The sequence below is a fragment of the Fundulus heteroclitus genome, chromosome 3 (genome assembly GCF_011125445.2).
Source record: "Fundulus heteroclitus isolate FHET01 chromosome 3, MU-UCD_Fhet_4.1, whole genome shotgun sequence".
Classification (NCBI taxonomy): Eukaryota; Metazoa; Chordata; class Actinopteri; order Cyprinodontiformes; family Fundulidae; genus Fundulus; species Fundulus heteroclitus.
Genome location: NC_046363.1, coordinates 9,623,887 through 9,642,086, shown reverse-complemented (window position 1 = coordinate 9,642,086; position 18,200 = coordinate 9,623,887). Strand labels below are relative to the sequence as shown.

General features: G+C 38.7%; 3 protein-coding genes and 1 long non-coding RNA gene across 4 annotated transcripts; all 4 read left to right on the top strand.

Annotated features, from left to right (window-relative positions):
- Positions 1-442: 442 nt before the first annotated feature.
- On the top strand, positions 443-1,078 carry LOC118556124 (hepcidin-like). The gene is made up of 3 exons (XM_036129851.1): positions 443-609; positions 691-768; positions 909-1,078. Exons 1-3 carry the CDS (start codon positions 523-525, stop codon positions 1,011-1,013), a joined length of 270 nt encoding a protein of 89 aa, XP_035985744.1. The 5' UTR covers positions 443-522; the 3' UTR covers positions 1,014-1,078.
- A 3,551-nt stretch (positions 1,079-4,629) lies between these two features.
- On the top strand, positions 4,630-5,377 carry LOC118559127. The gene is made up of 2 exons (XR_004928667.1): positions 4,630-4,735; positions 4,876-5,377. It is a non-coding gene; the product is annotated as an uncharacterized LOC118559127 (long non-coding RNA).
- A 2,767-nt stretch (positions 5,378-8,144) lies between these two features.
- LOC105923581 lies at positions 8,145-12,839 on the top strand. The gene is made up of 6 exons (XM_036127504.1): positions 8,145-8,311; positions 8,393-8,470; positions 8,611-8,709; positions 11,910-12,044; positions 12,126-12,203; positions 12,344-12,839. Exons 1-6 carry the CDS (start codon positions 8,225-8,227, stop codon positions 12,446-12,448), a joined length of 582 nt encoding a protein of 193 aa, XP_035983397.1. The 5' UTR covers positions 8,145-8,224; the 3' UTR covers positions 12,449-12,839.
- A 3,745-nt stretch (positions 12,840-16,584) lies between these two features.
- LOC105933441 (hepcidin) lies at positions 16,585-17,345 on the top strand. Its single transcript, XM_012872985.3, has 3 exons — positions 16,585-16,756; positions 16,840-16,917; positions 17,021-17,345. The coding sequence occupies exons 1-3, from the start codon at positions 16,670-16,672 to the stop codon at positions 17,123-17,125; spliced, it is 270 nt and encodes an 89-aa protein (XP_012728439.2). The 5' UTR covers positions 16,585-16,669; the 3' UTR covers positions 17,126-17,345.
- The last annotated feature ends 855 nt before the right edge of the window (positions 17,346-18,200 follow it).

The window sequence follows — 18,200 nt, the reverse complement described above, 5'->3', positions numbered from 1 at the left end:
CAACATTTACAAAATATTTTTCTGAACTACTGAACATATGAACTGACTCACCTTCTGTAAGTAGTGACTCTAAATGTGCAAAATGTTCTATAGTAGCTCAGAAACATGGATATTTCTCAACTTAACACTTTAGTTTTATATCAAATCAGATAAAAACTAACAAGTTGATTTTTTTAGTTTTGTTAAACAGATAGCATTAATTAACTTTAAAAACTATCCAATCTATGTAAGGTATAACATTCTGTCCTTCTAAATGGATTGAAATAGGATTAAAATGTAACCCTCTAGGTTTCTTTACCATACATTCTTTGTAAACATGTTGGGAACATGTCCTGTTCCCAGCAGCCCCACAGTGGGAAATACCGAGGTGATCCCATACATGTAGGTGATGACGCAACAGCTGCCTTAGTGACTATAAATACAAGCGTACTACTTCCATCCAGCCATCAGACGGGAGAACTAAAGAACTGATATCAAGATCAGAGCAAATCTATCAGATTTAAATACTTTAAGCTCACCATAATGAAGACCTTTGCTGTTGCAGTTGCCGTGTCCCTCATGCTCACATTTATCTGTATTCAGGAGAGTTCTGCAGTCCCAGCCGCTGAGGTAAGAACTTCATCTAAAGTCCGCTTTAATGCAGTCAAAATGTTACGACGTTGGTTCTAAAAGTACAAAACTGTAATACAGGGTCCTGAGCTGATGGAGGTGCTGACTGACGACGGCTCACTCGCCGTAGATCACGACATGCCAGAGGACTCTGTAAATGTAGGCTGAATGAATGAACTTTATATTTGGGATGCTTGTGGTGGCATATTTCTGAAATTGCTCTGATTCCCTAAAGAATACAGAGATGAGAGAGGGAGAGTTATCAAATAGGTTATAAACACCTTCCTCTGGTCCCACAGACTTCGTATGACTCGGTCCAGATGCGCCGCCGTCGCCGTCGATGCCGCTTCTGCTGTGGATGCTGCCCCAACATGGTTGGCTGTGGAACCTGCTGCAAATTCTGAGCAACTGAGCTCCAGGCTGCAGATCCTTGAAGCACTGTAGCAAAAAGAAAAAGAAGAAAATGACACTGTACAAAAAGTGAATGCTACTTTTGGTATAAGTGTTTATGAAGCATTTTAACATGTTTGTTTTTACAACTTTTTTATGATGTTAGTGGATGTTTAATTGTAACAAGCACAGTATGTTTTGACTTTATTATCTAAACTCTGACAAAATATGCACAGATATAACCGTGTACGTGTAAAATGTATTTCAATATCACTAAGCAGTAATATGCAAATATGTTTTGGGAAAATAATGGATATTAGTTAACCAGAACTAAATGCACCAAAGGATCCTTTGTCTGTGATTTAAGTACTTTATGCTTTCATAATAAATGGTATCAGTCTCTCCTATTCCTGTATTTGTCATGTTCAGGTTGTTGTAGGATCCAATAGCAGACAACAGAGGCAAGAGTTGAACTGAAACAATTATTTAACAATGAAAACAGGTCAAAACGTACAACACTTGCTTGAAGGAGACTGGATATGGAGCATGGGCAATAGATATAGAAACAGAAGGAACTAGTGACAAGAGATGAACACCAAGCAGCTTATATACAAAGGAGAGTGAGGAGAGAAAGGCGCAGAGAGCAGGTGAGAGTAACCAGGTGGAAATGAGCAACAGCTGAGAACAATGAGGACAGAGAAGGTAGAGAGAGGCTGAATAATTAACAGAAGCACAGATGAAGGAAAACAGGAAGGTAACTAACAGAAATCTAAAAGTACAGGAACATGAGAATGAACTTCGATTGAAGTAAAAAAAAAAAAAAAAGGAATGAAAAAAACTGCCTTACAGACCTTAATTGGGAGTTGGTTCCACAGGAGAGGAGCCTGATAGCTAAAGGATCTGCCTCCCATTCTACTTTTAGAGACTCTAGGAACCACCAGCAGACCTGCAGCCTGAGAGTGAAGTGCTCTGTTAGGAACATACGGGATAATCAGAGCTCTGATATATGATGGAGCTTGATTATTAAGGGCTTTATACGTTAGAAGAAGAATTTTAAATTCTATTCTTGATTTAACAGGAAGCCAATGAAGGGAAGCTAAAATTGGAGAAATATGATCCCTCTTGTTGATTTTCATCAGAACTCTTGCTGCAGCATTTTGGATCAGCTGAAGACTTTGAACTGCATTTTGTGGACTTCCTGATAGTAAAGAATTACAATAGTCCAGCCTTGAAGTAACAAATGCATGGACTAGTTTTTCAGCATCACTCCTGGACAGAATGTTTCTAATTCTGGCAATATTCCAGAGATTAAAAAAAAGAAATAAAAATATATCTGTAAAGGTTTCTTGATAACAATCCATAAAGGTTGTTTTATTGTGAATAGGTGTTTATCGATGTTTTCATTCTTAAGCACTTTGTAAAATGCTAACGTGTAAATACGGTGCTGTAACAGAGAATTTACTGTCATCATCATGGACCTTGTAGACTTTTCAAACGATAATCAAATGTTTCTTCTTGAGAAGGCAAAATCTGTAAATGTCCTTTAACAATGAAATTAGTATTTCTTCCTATGAATAACTTGTACCTTAATCAAAATAAAGGAAAGTTGGAGATTAGAGGTGGCTATGAAGGGGATACACAAGCAGACAAGGACAAATTTGTTGACATCCTTGCTAAAACTGTGCAAAGAAAAAGAACATTAAAATATGTTCTTCTCCTGTATCATAAGACCATAAACTAGAATTTTTTTTTTTTATAAATGTCTTTAAAATAAATCATCTGTGGGACAACCTCATTTTGCCATCTGGGGGGGCTGGGTTAAATCCTAGGTTTTTCCAGTTGCAGCATTAATGTTTGTCTACAAGATGTAGGGCAGGGTAATTAATAGATTTAACTAATTAATTAAAATTTACAATTTATTAAGATGTATTTTTTGGAAAATTGGGATTTTATTTTGTAAATGGACTCATTGGGATTCTATAAAGAGAATTGGAGGGATCTACCAGTATATGGGGGGTTTTAGCTAGTCGGCTAAATCAATTCTTAGAAATCTTGACTTTATCTTTGACAAAGAAATATCATTGAAGCATCATTCAAAGCTGCTGACAAGAAACTGTTTCTACCAGTTGAAGAGAATTTCTAAACTAAGAACAATTGTCACCAAAGTTGATCTTGAGCTGATTATCCATCCATTTTTATTCCTTGTTTAGATTATTGTCTTGTCTAAACAAAAAGGAATCTTTTCATCTGTAACAGGTTAAAAATTCTGCAGCCAGATTTCTGATGCGCAAAAAACATAAGGGTTCATATTACTCCCATTTTAAAATCCCTTCACTGGCTTCCAGTTTCTTTTTATATTCATTTCAAGATATTGGTACTGACTTACAGAGCTATGCATTGTAAGGATCCCTCCTATATCAGAGACCTGCTAAGTCTCTATCTCCTCTCTCTGAGGCTGAGATCAGTGGATCAGAACCTTCTCATTGTCCTTTGCAGCCATTTTAAGTCCAAGGGAGATTACTCCTTCTAGGAAGTGGTACTGATGCTCTGGAAGGATCTACCCTAACCCTAACCTTTAAGACCCACTTGTTTCTTCAAGCTTTTGGCTCCTCAAGCCATCACCTATGTCCACCGTTTACTCATACTGATAATGCGTCTGTATTTTCCTGAGCAAGCAGGTTAGCAGGAGTTTCACTAAAGCAGAGTGAAGCTGGGTTTTCTCTTGTTGTGCAATAGCACCCATTTAGTCCACAACATCCATTAAATGAGTACAATTATCCCTTCATGATAGCAGCTAAGGTGGTTTTGTATTGATAAAGTTATGAAAGCAAGAGGAATGCTACAGATTTCCTTTGTGTAAGTGTACAAATGCTGAATATTACATTATTAAAAGACTGGGCTTTTTTTGGCTCATACAGAAACATAAAATTATGCAACATTTACAAAATGTTTTTCTGAACTACTGAGCATATGAACTGACTCACCTTCTGTAAGCAGTGACTCTAAATGTACAAAATGTTCTATGGTAGCCCAGAAATTTCTCCACTTCACACCTTTTTTGTTTTGTTTCATTAAACAGATTAACAGCATTAATAGATTCTAAAAGCTATCCAATCTACGTAATCTTATTCAAATGCAAATAATGAAAATAAAACTTTTAAAGCAACTTACAGAAAATAATTGTAAATATATTCATCAGGTATAACATTCTGTCCTTCTAAATGGATTAACATAGGATTAAAATGTAACCCTCTAGCTTTCTTTACCATACATTCTTTGTAAACATGTTGGGAACATGTCCTGTTCCCAGCAGCCCCACAGTGGGAAATACCGAGGTGATCCCATACATGTAGGTGATGATGCAACAGCTGCCTTAGTGACTATAAATACAAGCGTACTACTTCCATCCAGCCATCAGACAGGAGAACTAAAGAACTGATATCAAGATCAGAGCAAATCTATCAGATTTAAATACTTTAAGCTCACCATAATGAAGACCTTTGCTGTTGCAGTTGCCGTGTCCCTCATGCTCACATTTATCTGTATTCAGGAGAGTTCTGCAGTCCCAGCCGCTGAAGTAAGAACTTCATCTAAAGTCCGCTTTAATGCAGTCAAAATGTTACGACGTTGGTTCTAAAAGTACAAAACTGTAATACAGGGTCCTGAGCTGATGGAGGTGCTGACTGACGACGGCTCACTCGCCGTAGATCACGACATGCCAGAGGACTCTGTAAATGTAGGCTGAATGAATGAACTTTATATTTGGGATGCTTGTGGTGGCATATTTCTGAAATTGCTCTGATTCCCTAAAGAATACACAGATGAGAGAGGTAGAGTTATCAAATAGGTTATAAACACCTTCCTCTGGTCCCACAGACTTCGTATGACTCGGTCCAGATGCGCCGCCGTCGCCGTCGATGCCGCTTCTGCTGTGGATGCTGCCCCAACATGGTTGGCTGTGGAACCTGCTGCAAATTCTGAGCAACTGAGCTCCAGGCTGCAGATCCTTGAAGCACTGTAGCAAAAAGAACAAGAAGAAAGTGACACTGAATAAAAAGTATATGCTACTTTTGGTATAAGTGTTGATGAAGCATTTTAACCTGTTTGTCTTTAAAACTTTTTTATGATGTTAGTGGATGTCTAATTGTAACAAGTACAGTATGTTTTGACTTTATTATCTAAACTCTCTGACAAAATATGCACAGATATAACAGTGTACTTGTAAAATTTATTTCAATATCACTAAACAGTAATATGCAAAACAGATGTTTTGGGAAAATAACAGATATTAGTTAACCAGAACAAAACGTACCAAAGGATCCTTTTGTCCGTGATTTAAATAGTGTATGTTTTCACAATAAATAATACTAGTCTTTCCTATTTCTCTGTGTGTCATGTTTGGTTTGTAATAGAATGCAATAGCAGACAACAGAAGTAAGAGTGGAAGTAAAACATTATTTGATAATGAAAGCAATTCCATATCCCTAAGAAGTGTAGAATGCCTTCTCCGGGTCGGGGAGGTTTTCCTGCCCCAAGTGGAGGAGTTTAAGTATCTCGGGTCTCAGAGTAGAGCTGCTGCTTCTACATGTCGAGAGGAGCTAGTTGAGGTGGCTCGTGCATCTGGTCAGGATGCCTCCTGGACGCCTCCCTGAGGTGTTCCAGGCACGTCCCACCGGGAGGAGGCCCAGAGGGAGACCCAGGACACGCTGGAGGGACTATGTCTCCCGGCTGGCCTGGGAACACCTTGGGATTCCTCCTGAGGAGCTGGCCCAAGTGGCCGGGGAGAGGGACGTCTGGGCTTCTCTATTGAATCTGCTACCCCCGCGACCCGATCCCAGATAAGCGGAAGAAGAGAAAAATAAGAAGAATACGCGTCAAAACTTACAGCACTTACATGGAGGGGACTGGATATGGAGCATGGGCAATAGATATAGAAACAGAAGGAACTAATGACAAGAGATAAACACCAAGCAGCTTATATACAAGGGAGAGTGAGGGGAGAAAGGTGCAGAGAACCTTCTCATTCTCCTTTGCAGCCGTTTTAAATCCCAGGGAGATTACTCCTTCTAGGAAGTGGCACTGATGCTCTGGAAGGATCTACCCTAACCCTAACCTTTAAGTCCCACTTGTTTCTTCAGGCTTTCTATCTACAGCAGTGAGAGGCTTGTATGACCACAATGCTAATTTTTACTAAATTGTATACCGCTGGATAGTAATTGTATCTGTATTTTTATTGTATTTTTGTGTCTCTATGCCACGGCGCATTGATGCACTAATTCATGCAAACGGATACCCAACTAAGTATATATACATTAACATAATTTTCAGAAGACTGACATTTGTGCTTAAATCGTTTGCTTTTCAGGAGTCTAATGTCATATTCCAATTTTCTGAGACATTGATTTTTTGGTTTTATTTACCTGTAAGCTATAATCATTAAAATTACAAGAAATAAAAGCTTGACATATTTTACTATAGGTAATGAATCTCCATGAAAACCTGAAAAGACTATTTCTAAAATATTGCACTTTTCTGCTATATTTAAAGCCCCAGTGTGTAAGATTTTCACACTGGTGGCCCATCTACTGTTGCACTAATTGCAAACTACCTCGCTGTTAAGCGTGTAACATAGTATGGATGTGCTTCTGTTTTGTGTTTGGAGTACTTGTTGTGTTTGCAGCGCATTCATGTACTTGCAGCGTGTATGCACCTCTCGGCCACCTTAAGAGTGAACCGGCCAGCTGATATCACTTTGCCCTCGGTGTACACACATACTCCGTGAGAGGAAGAGGGAGACAAGACAAACAAATTAGCCATCTCTACCGGGAGGACAGAGTAGCTTGTGGATTACACAGCCCTGTTTCTAACATAATCCCAAAATAAACCTCACCGCTATATTGAATTAACTTACCTGTCAAGCAGAAAACCTGCAACCTCTGCATCCGTTTTGAATCCTCACTCCCTCATGAATTGCCTCAACTCTACCCTGACTTTACGACGACCGTGATGTATGTGCTTGTTTTTAATGTAGCAGTTTTTTACTGTTTTGCTTTTTTTTTTTTTGCTCTATACACAAAAAAATAAACAAACACACAAACTATAATTCCTAATATTAAACATGCATGAATACGGGGAAATAGCCCTGCAATAGACTGGCGACCTGTCCAGGGTGATCCCCGATTCTCGCCATTTGAGAGGCGGAGATAGGAACCAGCACCCCTCGTGACCTCATGAGGGACAAGCATGACGGAAAATGGATGGATGGATGAAATATGGAAAAATAAAAGGAACAACAAATCTGTACTTAAGGAAAATGACCAGAATTCCATCACCTATGTCCACCGTTTACTCATACTGATAATGTGTCTGTATTTTCCTGAGCAAGCAGGTTAACAGGAGTTTCACTAAAGCAGAGTGAAACTGGGTTTTCTCTTGTTGTGCAATAGCACCCATTTAGTCCACAACATCCATTAATGGGTAAATTTACCCCTTCATAATAGCAGCTAAGGTGTTTTTGTATTGATGACATTATCTTCATTTATATGAAAGCGAGAGAAATGCCACAGATTTCCTATGTGTAAGTGTAAAAAAAACACTGACGATTACATTATTAAAAGACTGTTGCACGTTTTTCTGTCTCTCATACAGAAATATAAATTGTGCAACATTTACAAGGATGTACAGTTTTTCTGAACTACTGAACATATGAACTGACTCACCTTCTGTAAGCAGTGACTCTAAATGTACAAAATATTGTATAGTAGCTCAGAAATTTCTCAACTTCACACCTTTTTTGTTTTGTTTCATTAAACAGATTAACAGCATTAATAGACTTTAAAAGCTATCCAATCTACGTAATCTTATTCAAATGCAAAAATTGAAAAGAAAACTTTTATAGCAGTTTACAGAAAATAATTGTAAATATATTCATCAGGTATAAACTTCTGTCCTTCTAAATGGATTAAAAAAGGATTAAAATGTAACCCTCTAGCTTTCTTTACCATACATTCTTTGTAAACATGTTGGGAACATGTCCTGTTCCCAGCAGCCCCACAGTGGGAAATGCCGAGGTGATCCCATACATGTAGGTGATGACGCAACAGCTGCCTTAGTGACTATAAATACAAGCGTACTACTTCCATCCAGCCATCAGACGGGAGAACTAAAGAACTGATATCAAGATCAGAGCAAATCTATCAGATTTAAATACTTTAAGCTCACCATAATGAAGACCTTTGCTGTTGCAGTTGCCGTGTCCCTCATGCTCACATTTATCTGTATTCAGGAGAGTTCTGCAGTCCCAGCCGCTGAGGTAAGAACTTCATCTAATGTCCGCTTTAATGCAGTCAAAATGTTACGACGTTGGTTCTAAAAGTACAAAACTGTTATACAGGGTCCTGAGCTGATGGAGGTGCTGACTGACGACGGCTCACTCGCCGTAGATCACGACATGCCAGAGGACTCTGTAAATGTAGGCTGAATGAATGAACTTTATATTTGGGATGCTTGTGGTGGCATATTTCTGAAATTGCTCTGATTCCCTAAAGAATACAGAGATGAGAGAGGGAGAGTTATCAAATAGGTTATAAACACCTTCCTCTGGTCCCACAGACTTCGTATGACTCGGTCCAGATGCGCCGCCGTCGCCGTCGATGCCGCTTCTGCTGTGGATGCTGCCCCAACATGGTTGGCTGTGGAACCTGCTGCAAATTCTGAGCAACTGAGCTCCAGGCTGCAGATCCTTGAAGCACTGTAGCAAAAAGAAAAAGAAGAAAATGACACTGAACAAAAAGTGAATGCTACTTTTGGTATAAGTGTTGATGAAGCATTTTAAGCTGTTTGTTTTTACAACTTTTTTATGATGTTAGTGGATGTCTAATTGTAACAAGCACAGTATGTTTTGACTTTATTATCTAAACTCTCTGCCAAAATATGCACAGATATAACAGTGTACTTGTAAAATTTATTTCAATATCACTAAACAGTAATATGCAAAACAGATGTTTTGGGAAAATAACAGATATTAGTTAACCAGAACAAAACGTACCAAAGGATCCTTTTGTCCGTGATTTAAATAGTGTATGTTTTCACAATAAATAATACTAGTCTTTCCTATTTCTCTGTGTGTCATGTTTGGTTTGTAATAGAATCCAATAGCAGACAACAGAAGTAAGAGTGGAAGTAAAACATTATTTGATAATGAAAGCAATTCCATATCCCTAAGAAGTGTAGAATGCCTTCTCCGGGTCGGGGAGGTTTTCCTGCCCCAAGTGGAGGAGTTTAAGTATCTCGGGTCTCAGAGTAGAGCTGCTGCTTCTACATGTCGAGAGGAGCCAGTTGAGGTGGCTCGTGCCTCTGGTTAGGATGCCTCCTGGACGCCTCCCTGGTGAGGTGTTCCAGGCACGTCCCACCTGGAGGAGGCCCAGAGGGAGACCCAGGACACGCTGGAGGGACTATGTCTCCCGGCTGGCCTGGGGACACCTTGGGGTTCCTCCTGAGGAGCTGGCCCAAGTGGCCGGGGAGAGGGACGTCTGGGCTTCCCTGCTGAAGCTGCTACCCCCGCGACCCAATCCCAGATAAGCGGAAGAACAGAAAAATAAGAAGAATATGCGTCAAAACTTACAGCACTTACATGGAGGGGACTGGATATGGAGCATGGGCAATAGATATAGAAACAGAAGGAACTAATGACAAGAGATGAACACCAAGCAGCTTATATACAAGGGAGAGTGAGGAGAGAAAGGCGCAGAGAACCTTCTCATTGTCCTTGGCAGCCGTTTTAAGTCCCAGGGAGATTACTCCTTCTAGGAAGTGGTACTGATGCTCTGGAAGGATCTACCCTAACCCTAACCTTTAAGTCCCACTTGTTTCTTCAGGCTTTCTATCTACAGCAGTGAGAGGCTTGTGTGACCACAATGCTAATTTTTACTAAATTGTATACCGCTGGATAGTAATTGTATCCATATTTTTATTGTATTTTTGTGTCTCTATGCCACGGGGCATTGATGCACTAATTCATGCAAACAGAGGCCCAACAAAGTATATAGAAATTTACATAATTTTCAGAAGACTGACATTTGTGCTTAAATCATTTGCTTTTCAGGAGTCTAATGTCATATTCCAATTATCTGAGACACTTAATTTTGGGTTTTATTTAACTGTAAGCCATAATCATTAAAATTGCAAGAAATAAAAGCTTGACATATTTTACTATAGGTAATGAATCTCCATGAAAACCTTCTGAAAAGACTATTTCTAAATGATTGCACTTTTATGCTATATTTAAAGCCCCAGTGTGTAAGATTTTCACACTGGTGCCCCATCTACTGTTGCACTAATTGCAAACTACCTCGCTGTTAAGCGTGTAACATAGTATGAATGTGCTTCTGTTTTGTGTTTGGAGTACTTGTTGTGTTTGCAGCACATTCATGTACTTGCAGCGTGTTTGCACCTCTCGGCCACCTTAAGAGTGAACCGGCCAGCTGATATCACTTTGCCCTCGGTGTACACACATACTCCCTGAGAGGAAGAGGGAGACAAGACAAACAAATTAGCCATCTCTACCGGGAGGACAGAGTAGCTCGTGGATTACACAGCCCTGTTTCTAACATAATCCCAAAATAAACCTCACCGCTATATTGAATTAACTTACCTGTCAAGCAGAAAACCTGCAACCTCTGCATCCGTTTTGAATCCTCGCTCCCTCATGAATTGCCTCCACTCTACCCTGAATTTACGACGACCGTAATGTATGTGCTTGTTTTTAATGTATCAGTTTTTTACTGTGTTGCATTTTATTTATATTTTTTGCTTTATACACAAAAAAATAAAAAAAAACACACAAAACTTTAATTCATAATATTAAACATGCATAAATACGGGGAAATATCCCTGTAATAGACTGGCGACCTGTCCAGGGTGAACCCTGCCTCTCGCCAATTGAGAGGCGGAGATAGGCACCAGCACCCCTCGTGACCTCATGAGGGACAAGCATGACGGAAAATGGATGGATGGATGAAATATGGGAAAATAAAAGGAACAACAAATCTGTACTTAAGGAAAATGACCAGAATTCCATCACCTATGTCCACCGTTTACTCATACTGATAATGTGTCTGTATTTTCCTGAGCAAGCAGGTTAGCAGGAGTTTCACTAAAGCAGAGTGAAGCTGGGTTTTCTCTTGTTGTGCAATAGCACCCATTTAGTCCCCAACATCCATTAAATTGGTACAATTATCCCTTCATAATAGCAGCTAAGGTGTTTTTGTATTGAAGTTATTTTTATTTATATGAAAGCAAGAGGAATGCCACAGACTTCCTATGTATAAGTGTAAAAAAAAACACTGAACATTACAATTATTAAAAGACTGTTGAGCTATTTTTCTCATACAGAAATTAAGCAACATTTACAAGGATGTATCTCTGAACTACTGAACATATGAACTGACTCACCTTCTGTAAGCAGTGACTCTAAATGTACAAAATATTGTATAGTAGCTCAGAAATTTCTCAACTTCACACCTTTTTTGTTTTGTTTCATTAAACAGATTAACAGCATTAATAGACTTTAAAAGCTATCCAATCTACGTAATCTTATTCAAATGCAAATAATGAAAAGAAAACTTTTATAGCAGTTTACAGAAAATAATTGTAAATATATTCATCAGGTATAAAATTCTGTCCTTCTAAATGGATTAACATAGGATTAAAATGTAACCCTCTAGCTTTCTTTACCATACATTCTTTGTAAACATGTTGGGAACATGTCCTGTTCCCAGCAGCCCCACAGTGGGAAATACCGAGGTGATCCCATACATGTAGGTGATGACGCAACAGCTGCCTTAGTGACTATAAATACAAGCGTACTACTTCCATCCAGCCATCAGACGGGAGAACTAAAGAACTGATATCAAGATCAGAGCAAATCTATCAGATTTAAATACTTTAAACTCACCATAATGAAGACCTTTGCTGTTGCAGTTGCCGTGTCCCTCATGCTCACATTTATCTGTATTCAGGAGAGTTCTGCAGTCCCAGCCGCTGAGGTAAGAACTTCATCTAAAGTCTGCTTTAATGCAGTCAAAATGTTACGACGTTGGTTCTAAAAGTACAAAACTGTAATACAGGGTCCTGAGCTGATGGAGGTGCTGACTGACGACGACTCACTCGCCGTAGATCACGACATGCCAGAGGACTCTGTAAATGTAGGCTGAATGAATGAACTTTATATTTGGGATGCTTGTGGTGGCATATTTCTGAAATTGCTCTGATTCCCTAAAGAATACAGAGATGAGAGAGGGAGAGTTATCAAACAGGTTATAAACACCTTCCTCTGGTCCCACAGACTTCGTATGACTCGGTCCAGATGCGCCGCCGTCGCCGTCGATGCCGCTTCTGCTGTGGATGCTGCCCCAACATGGTTGGCTGTGGAACCTGCTGCAAATTCTGAGCAACTGAGCTCCAGGCTGCAGATCCTTGAAGCACTGTAGCAAAAAGAAAAAGAAGAAAGTGACACTGAACAAAAAGTGTATGCTACTTTTGGTATAATTGTTGATGAAGCATTTTAACCTGTTTGTCTTTACAACTTTTTTATGATGTTAGTGGATGTCTAATTGTAACAAGCACAGTATGCTTTGACTTTATTATCTAAACTCTCTGCCAAAACATGCACAGATATAACGGTGTAAAATGTACTTCATTATCACTAAGCAGTAATATGCAAAACAGATGTTTTGGGAAAATAGCGGATATTAGTTAACCAGAACAAAACGTACCAAAGGATCCTTTTGTCCGTGATTTAAATAGTGTATGTTTTCACAATAAATAATACTAGTCTTTCCTATTACTCTGTGTGTCATGTTCGGTTTGTTGTAGGATTCAATAGCAGACTGAAGGTGTTTTATCATTCTCTCCCTTCTATCTCCTCTTTCTTTCACCTTTTCTCCTGTTTTTCTTTTCTGGTTTTTCTTTTCCTCTTCTACTTTCTCATTGTAGTGTCCATATAACATTAAATACTCCCTGCATAGATTATAATAAAACTATTTACATTTATAAATCAAGCGGAGCACTATGGCAAAAGCAGTACTGCTCCACTTGTGAAAGTAAAATCTGTTGGGCTCTTTTTGGCATTAAGAAAACAATTCTTATTGTCACATTGCCAGACAAGACACTATTAAAAAAAGGATTTAATAGCAGACAATACAAGCAAGAGTTGAACTGAAACAATTATTTAACAATGAAAACAGGTCAAAGCGTACAACACTTGCTTGAAGGGGACTGGATATGGAGCATGGGCAATAGATATAGAAACAGAAGGAACTAGTGACAAGAGATGAACACCAAGCAGCTTATATACAAGGGAGAGTGAGGAGAGAAAGGTGCAGAGAGCAGGTGAGAGTAGCCAGGTGAAAATGAGCAACAGCTGAGAACAATGAGGACAGAGAAGGAAAGGAGAGGCAGAATAATTAACAGAAGCACAGAGGAAGGAAAGCACGAAGGGATCTAACAGAAATCCAAAAGTACAGGAATACAACAATGAACATCGACTGAAGTTAATAAAAAAGAAAAAGTAATGAAGAAAACTGACCACACTGATCTAACAATTATTAACACAGGAGAAAATTAAATAAGGCAAGACCTAACAAGAACATGATCAAAACGAAAACAGATAAAAACCAGAGCTTAACACCAGTGGAGCATGAGTGTGTGCACTTCTTTATTAGCAGTGGTGGATTTATAATTAATTCATCAGGGTCGGGTGGAGTGCTTTCTCATTTGGAAACATTTTGGAAGGATCAAGAAGTTTCTTGGATTACAGATGTCATAGAAAGACAGAAAAATACTGTTACTCAGAATACAATTGACTATTTCATCCTTGGAAGGAGGAGGGTTAATACCTTCAGACAAGATCAATTCTAAATCAACAGTTAAGATTTAGTATCACAATATTCCTTTAAATATGTGAATAGTGAAAAAAATTGTAGATTGTTTGAACTAGTTCAAACAAGGTATATCATGTTGGTAGCATTACTGTGATGTAAAGTGGGATCGTCTCCACATCATGTTGGACAGGTGAAATTCAATTCAATTTTATTTATATTTTATTTATATAGCACCAATTCATAAAACATATCCTCTAAAGACACTTTAGGAAGTCAAACTCAATCATATTCAGACAGATTGGTCAAAAGGTTTTCTATCTAAGGAAACCCAGAAGATTGCATTAAGTCTTGACAAGCAGCATTCATTGCTTAAAGAGTGTAGAGCCACAGTGGACAGTCATCTACATTGCAGCAATCCCTCATATCGAGCATGTTTTTACTTAAAATTTTTACTTAAAGCTATGGCTGGTAATCCTGTTCAGAAACACTTTTTGTCATACTGTGTAAAATTGGTAGCTGCAGGCCTTTAAAAACTCTAACCAAGCACTGCCATTTGCACCAAAGGGCAGGGATTTGCCAGAGTTTTTGTCCTTCTCTCACCCTCTCTGTCCCTCATGTTCCAGGAGTATCACCTTATCTATTGGTTTTCCCACATGCCAATCATTCAGATGCACTCACATAATGCTGGTATGCGTGCTTGTCCCTTTTTAGTTTCTGCTTGCTGGCTGCACATGTGCACCTGTAGTGTGTATGTATCCGGTTAGCTTAGCGGTTAGCTTAGCAGTTAGCTTCGGTGTTAGCCGTTCATTGTAGCGCCGCTGCTCTCACCATACAGTTTGAATCACAAGAACCAAATCAAGTTTATGAGATGAAAAGTAACCTCAGTAGAAAGAAATAAGTCCAGAGTGGATTGGGGAGATTTTTTTCCACTTGATCCCCTGAGGAGCAAGTAAGAAAAATTGGAAAACGTCAGAAAGATTGCCGACTCTAGCTTTATTTTTTTTACTTCACTTTGTACCATATGGTTATATATGTATTTTTATTGTATTTTTGTGTACTTTTTTTAAAGCACTTTGTAACCCTTTTCTGTCAAAGGTGCTCTATAAATGAACCTTACTTACTACATCAACATCAACTTCATTTATAAAGCACTTTAACACCAGCCATAGCTGACACAAAGTGCACGATATTAAAAACACTAAAATGATACCAAGGGATAAAATGGAAAAATCATAATAAATTAAGAAACTTGCTACAAAACACAATAAAACAATGCAAATACAAATAAAAACCATACTAATAAAAAATTAAGTAAAATCAAATCTCGGTTGGTTTGAAGGCCAGCGAGTAAAAACTCATTTTAAACGAGTTTTAAAAATGGACATTGAGGGGGCCTGTCGTATGTGCATGGGTAGAGTGTTCCATAGCTTTGGGGCCCCAATAGAGAAGGCCCTGTCTCATCTAAGCTTCCGCTTTGAGTAATTGGTCTGCAGATCTAACGCACTTACTTACTAAACCGATCCCAGATTTTGATAAGACAATTATGTAAAGCCAAATTTAGGGACATTGAATCATGATTAAAAGAACAGGAGACACTTGTGTCTTCCAAATTGGGAATAATAAGGCTCCAAAACCTTTCAATGACAAGAGGGAAGTCCTTGATTTTGTTAAAAACCTGCAGAAATGGATACATAAGACACTGTTTATTAGTGTGCCTGTATCTTCAAATGTCAACAAATAAGAGTCATTACACTTTAAAAAAGTAAATCAGAACATTTCAATTCCTGTAAAGTTTAGATTCTGCAAGGACTTTACATCTAAAAGTTAAAAAACAATCCTTAAATGGCCAAATTGGTCAAGACCCACTACTTTCTTAAAGCCTTCGGCTCCTCAAGCTATCAAGAGGATTTTTTGATATCTTGAGGCAGACAAAACTTTATCACATCATTCTGTTGCTAACAAACATTTTCACTTTTTATTTTTCAGTTTTTTAGTTTTACCTGATTACACTTAAGCATCCAACACACAATGGATTTTCAGTATCATGTACTCTTCACACCACAGTATTTGTTAAATCTGGCCAAACATATGTTGTTTTATCTTAGACTTTATATTTTTATCTTATACTTTGACAAATTTTTTGGAGGGAGGGGGGGGGGGCTCACTCTGTACTTTTCTGTCAATATCCTGAGAACATTATGAACGAGCTTGCAAAAAAGAAACATGTGCAGTCACTTGCTATTTGAGGGAAAATATTTTGAAACTGTCAATGATTCTCAGTTACCAAATCAAGAACATGAAAAACTGACTCACCTTCTGTAAGCTGTGCCTCTAAAAGAACAAAGTGTTCGCTCTCGGCTTAGAATATTTGGAATTTCTCAATGGCGCACTCTTATCATCCAGCACAACAAGTAAACAGGACAAATGCAGCTTTTGGAGTAGATATGTCTGGTTAACATGGAATGGGTCAGCTTTATTGTACCATTTTCAAAGATAACAAATCCTGGTCATTTCATTTTCATCTTACCAGTGCTAAAGAAATGCTTAAAAATACTCTGTTTAAAAGGTCAGATAAAAAACATCCAGAAAGCCTCATCCTACCCTCATTCTCGTCATCACTCAGTGGGAAAATACAAAGTTGCTCCAGTACATACTATTAGTGATTATGCAACATCTGCCTTGCTTAGAATAAATACCGGAACGTTTATCACATTCAATCATGAGACTGACATCAGGATCAGAGCAAATCAGTGAGATTGAAAGACTTCAGCCTACCCAGCTCTCCTAACATGAAGACGTTCACTGTTGCGATTGCCGTAGCCCTCATGCTCACATTTCTCTGTATCCGGGTGAGCTCTGCTGTCCCAACAACTGAGGTAAGAGATTTCTTCCAAATTCTCTTTTATAGTTTAGATTTAGACAAAATAGGAAGATCTTAATATGCAAAGGTTTTTAACAGGGTCCTGCACTGATGGAGGTGCTGACTGACGACGAGGCGCTCACTGCAGAGCAAGATATGCCAGAGGAATCCTGGAATGTATGCTGATGTTAAGATTTTCACGGAAACTGTCCGGCACTTTCAAGATAACGTCAGGGTCAAAAGATGAGGTATCAAACTTTATTACTTCTGTCCCTGTCAGACGCCGTATGACTCGGTCCAGATGCGCCGCCGCCGCCGTCGCTGTCGTTTCTGCTGTGGCTGCTGCCCCAACATGGTTGGCTGTGGAACCTGCTGCAGATTCTGAGGAGTCCTGCGCCAGACTGCAGATCCTTAAACCACCGTAGAAATGTATTTTTGGACAAGTTTTGATAAACCAGTTTTACTGTTTAAACTGTCCCTATATTTATGCAGGAACACATGAAATGTAATTTTGATGCAAATGCGTATTCTGATTTTATTGTACCAATAGTTTGTTAAATAATCATAGATCAAACAGGATTTTCTAATTAAAATCATTTACTACAAGCAAGTGTCTATGCAGTTTATCTCTATAAAACTTTCAGTGCTATTTTTTTTCTCATTAAAATAAGTAGAGAATATTTTAATTTTCTGGTTTTTTTTTATTTTACTAATTTCCAGGTCAGCATATGTAATAAGATCACAAGCTTCAAAGTCCTTGCAGCTTCTGATGATCCTTCTGGTGATGAGCTGTTATCTGGTGATAACCTGCTATCAGTTTTCTGTTCAGAGGATGTCATTGGAAGTTGCCAATCAATTTTGCACAGAATAAGATCACACATACAGTCAAATATGGTGGTGGCAGTATGATGGTATAGGACTGTATTGCTGCTTCAGGACCTGGAAGACTTGCTGCAATAGGATCTTGGGAATCATGAAAGAGAATCTCTCACCATCAGGTCTGTTGGCTTAAGCTCAAGGATGACTAGATTATAAAGGGACAATGATTTGATAAACACCAGTAAGTCCACCTTTAAATGACTCAATCAAAGTGGTGCAGTAAAGATCTGGACTTAAATCTCATTGGGATGTTATGGCATGACCTTGAGCTGGGTTTTCATCCCTGAAAACTCTTCGCTGTGGCTGAATTAAAATATATTAGAGGGTTCATTCTTCCAGTGATGCAAAATACCTGTTGTTGCCAAATGTGACAGCACCGGAGTCAGGTGCAAGCAATAAATACACTGGGCGCATAACGTGATGTGCGTGTTTTCTTTTTTGTTTTTTTTCCCAGTGTCCTGTCTAGCAATATGGCAATAGGAATTGATGTCTCAATGCCAGATAGAGCTCGACAGATTTTGCTTTTACAAGTGGCGAGAACAGCTTTCGCCATAGTGCTCCACTTGATTTATGCTTGTAAA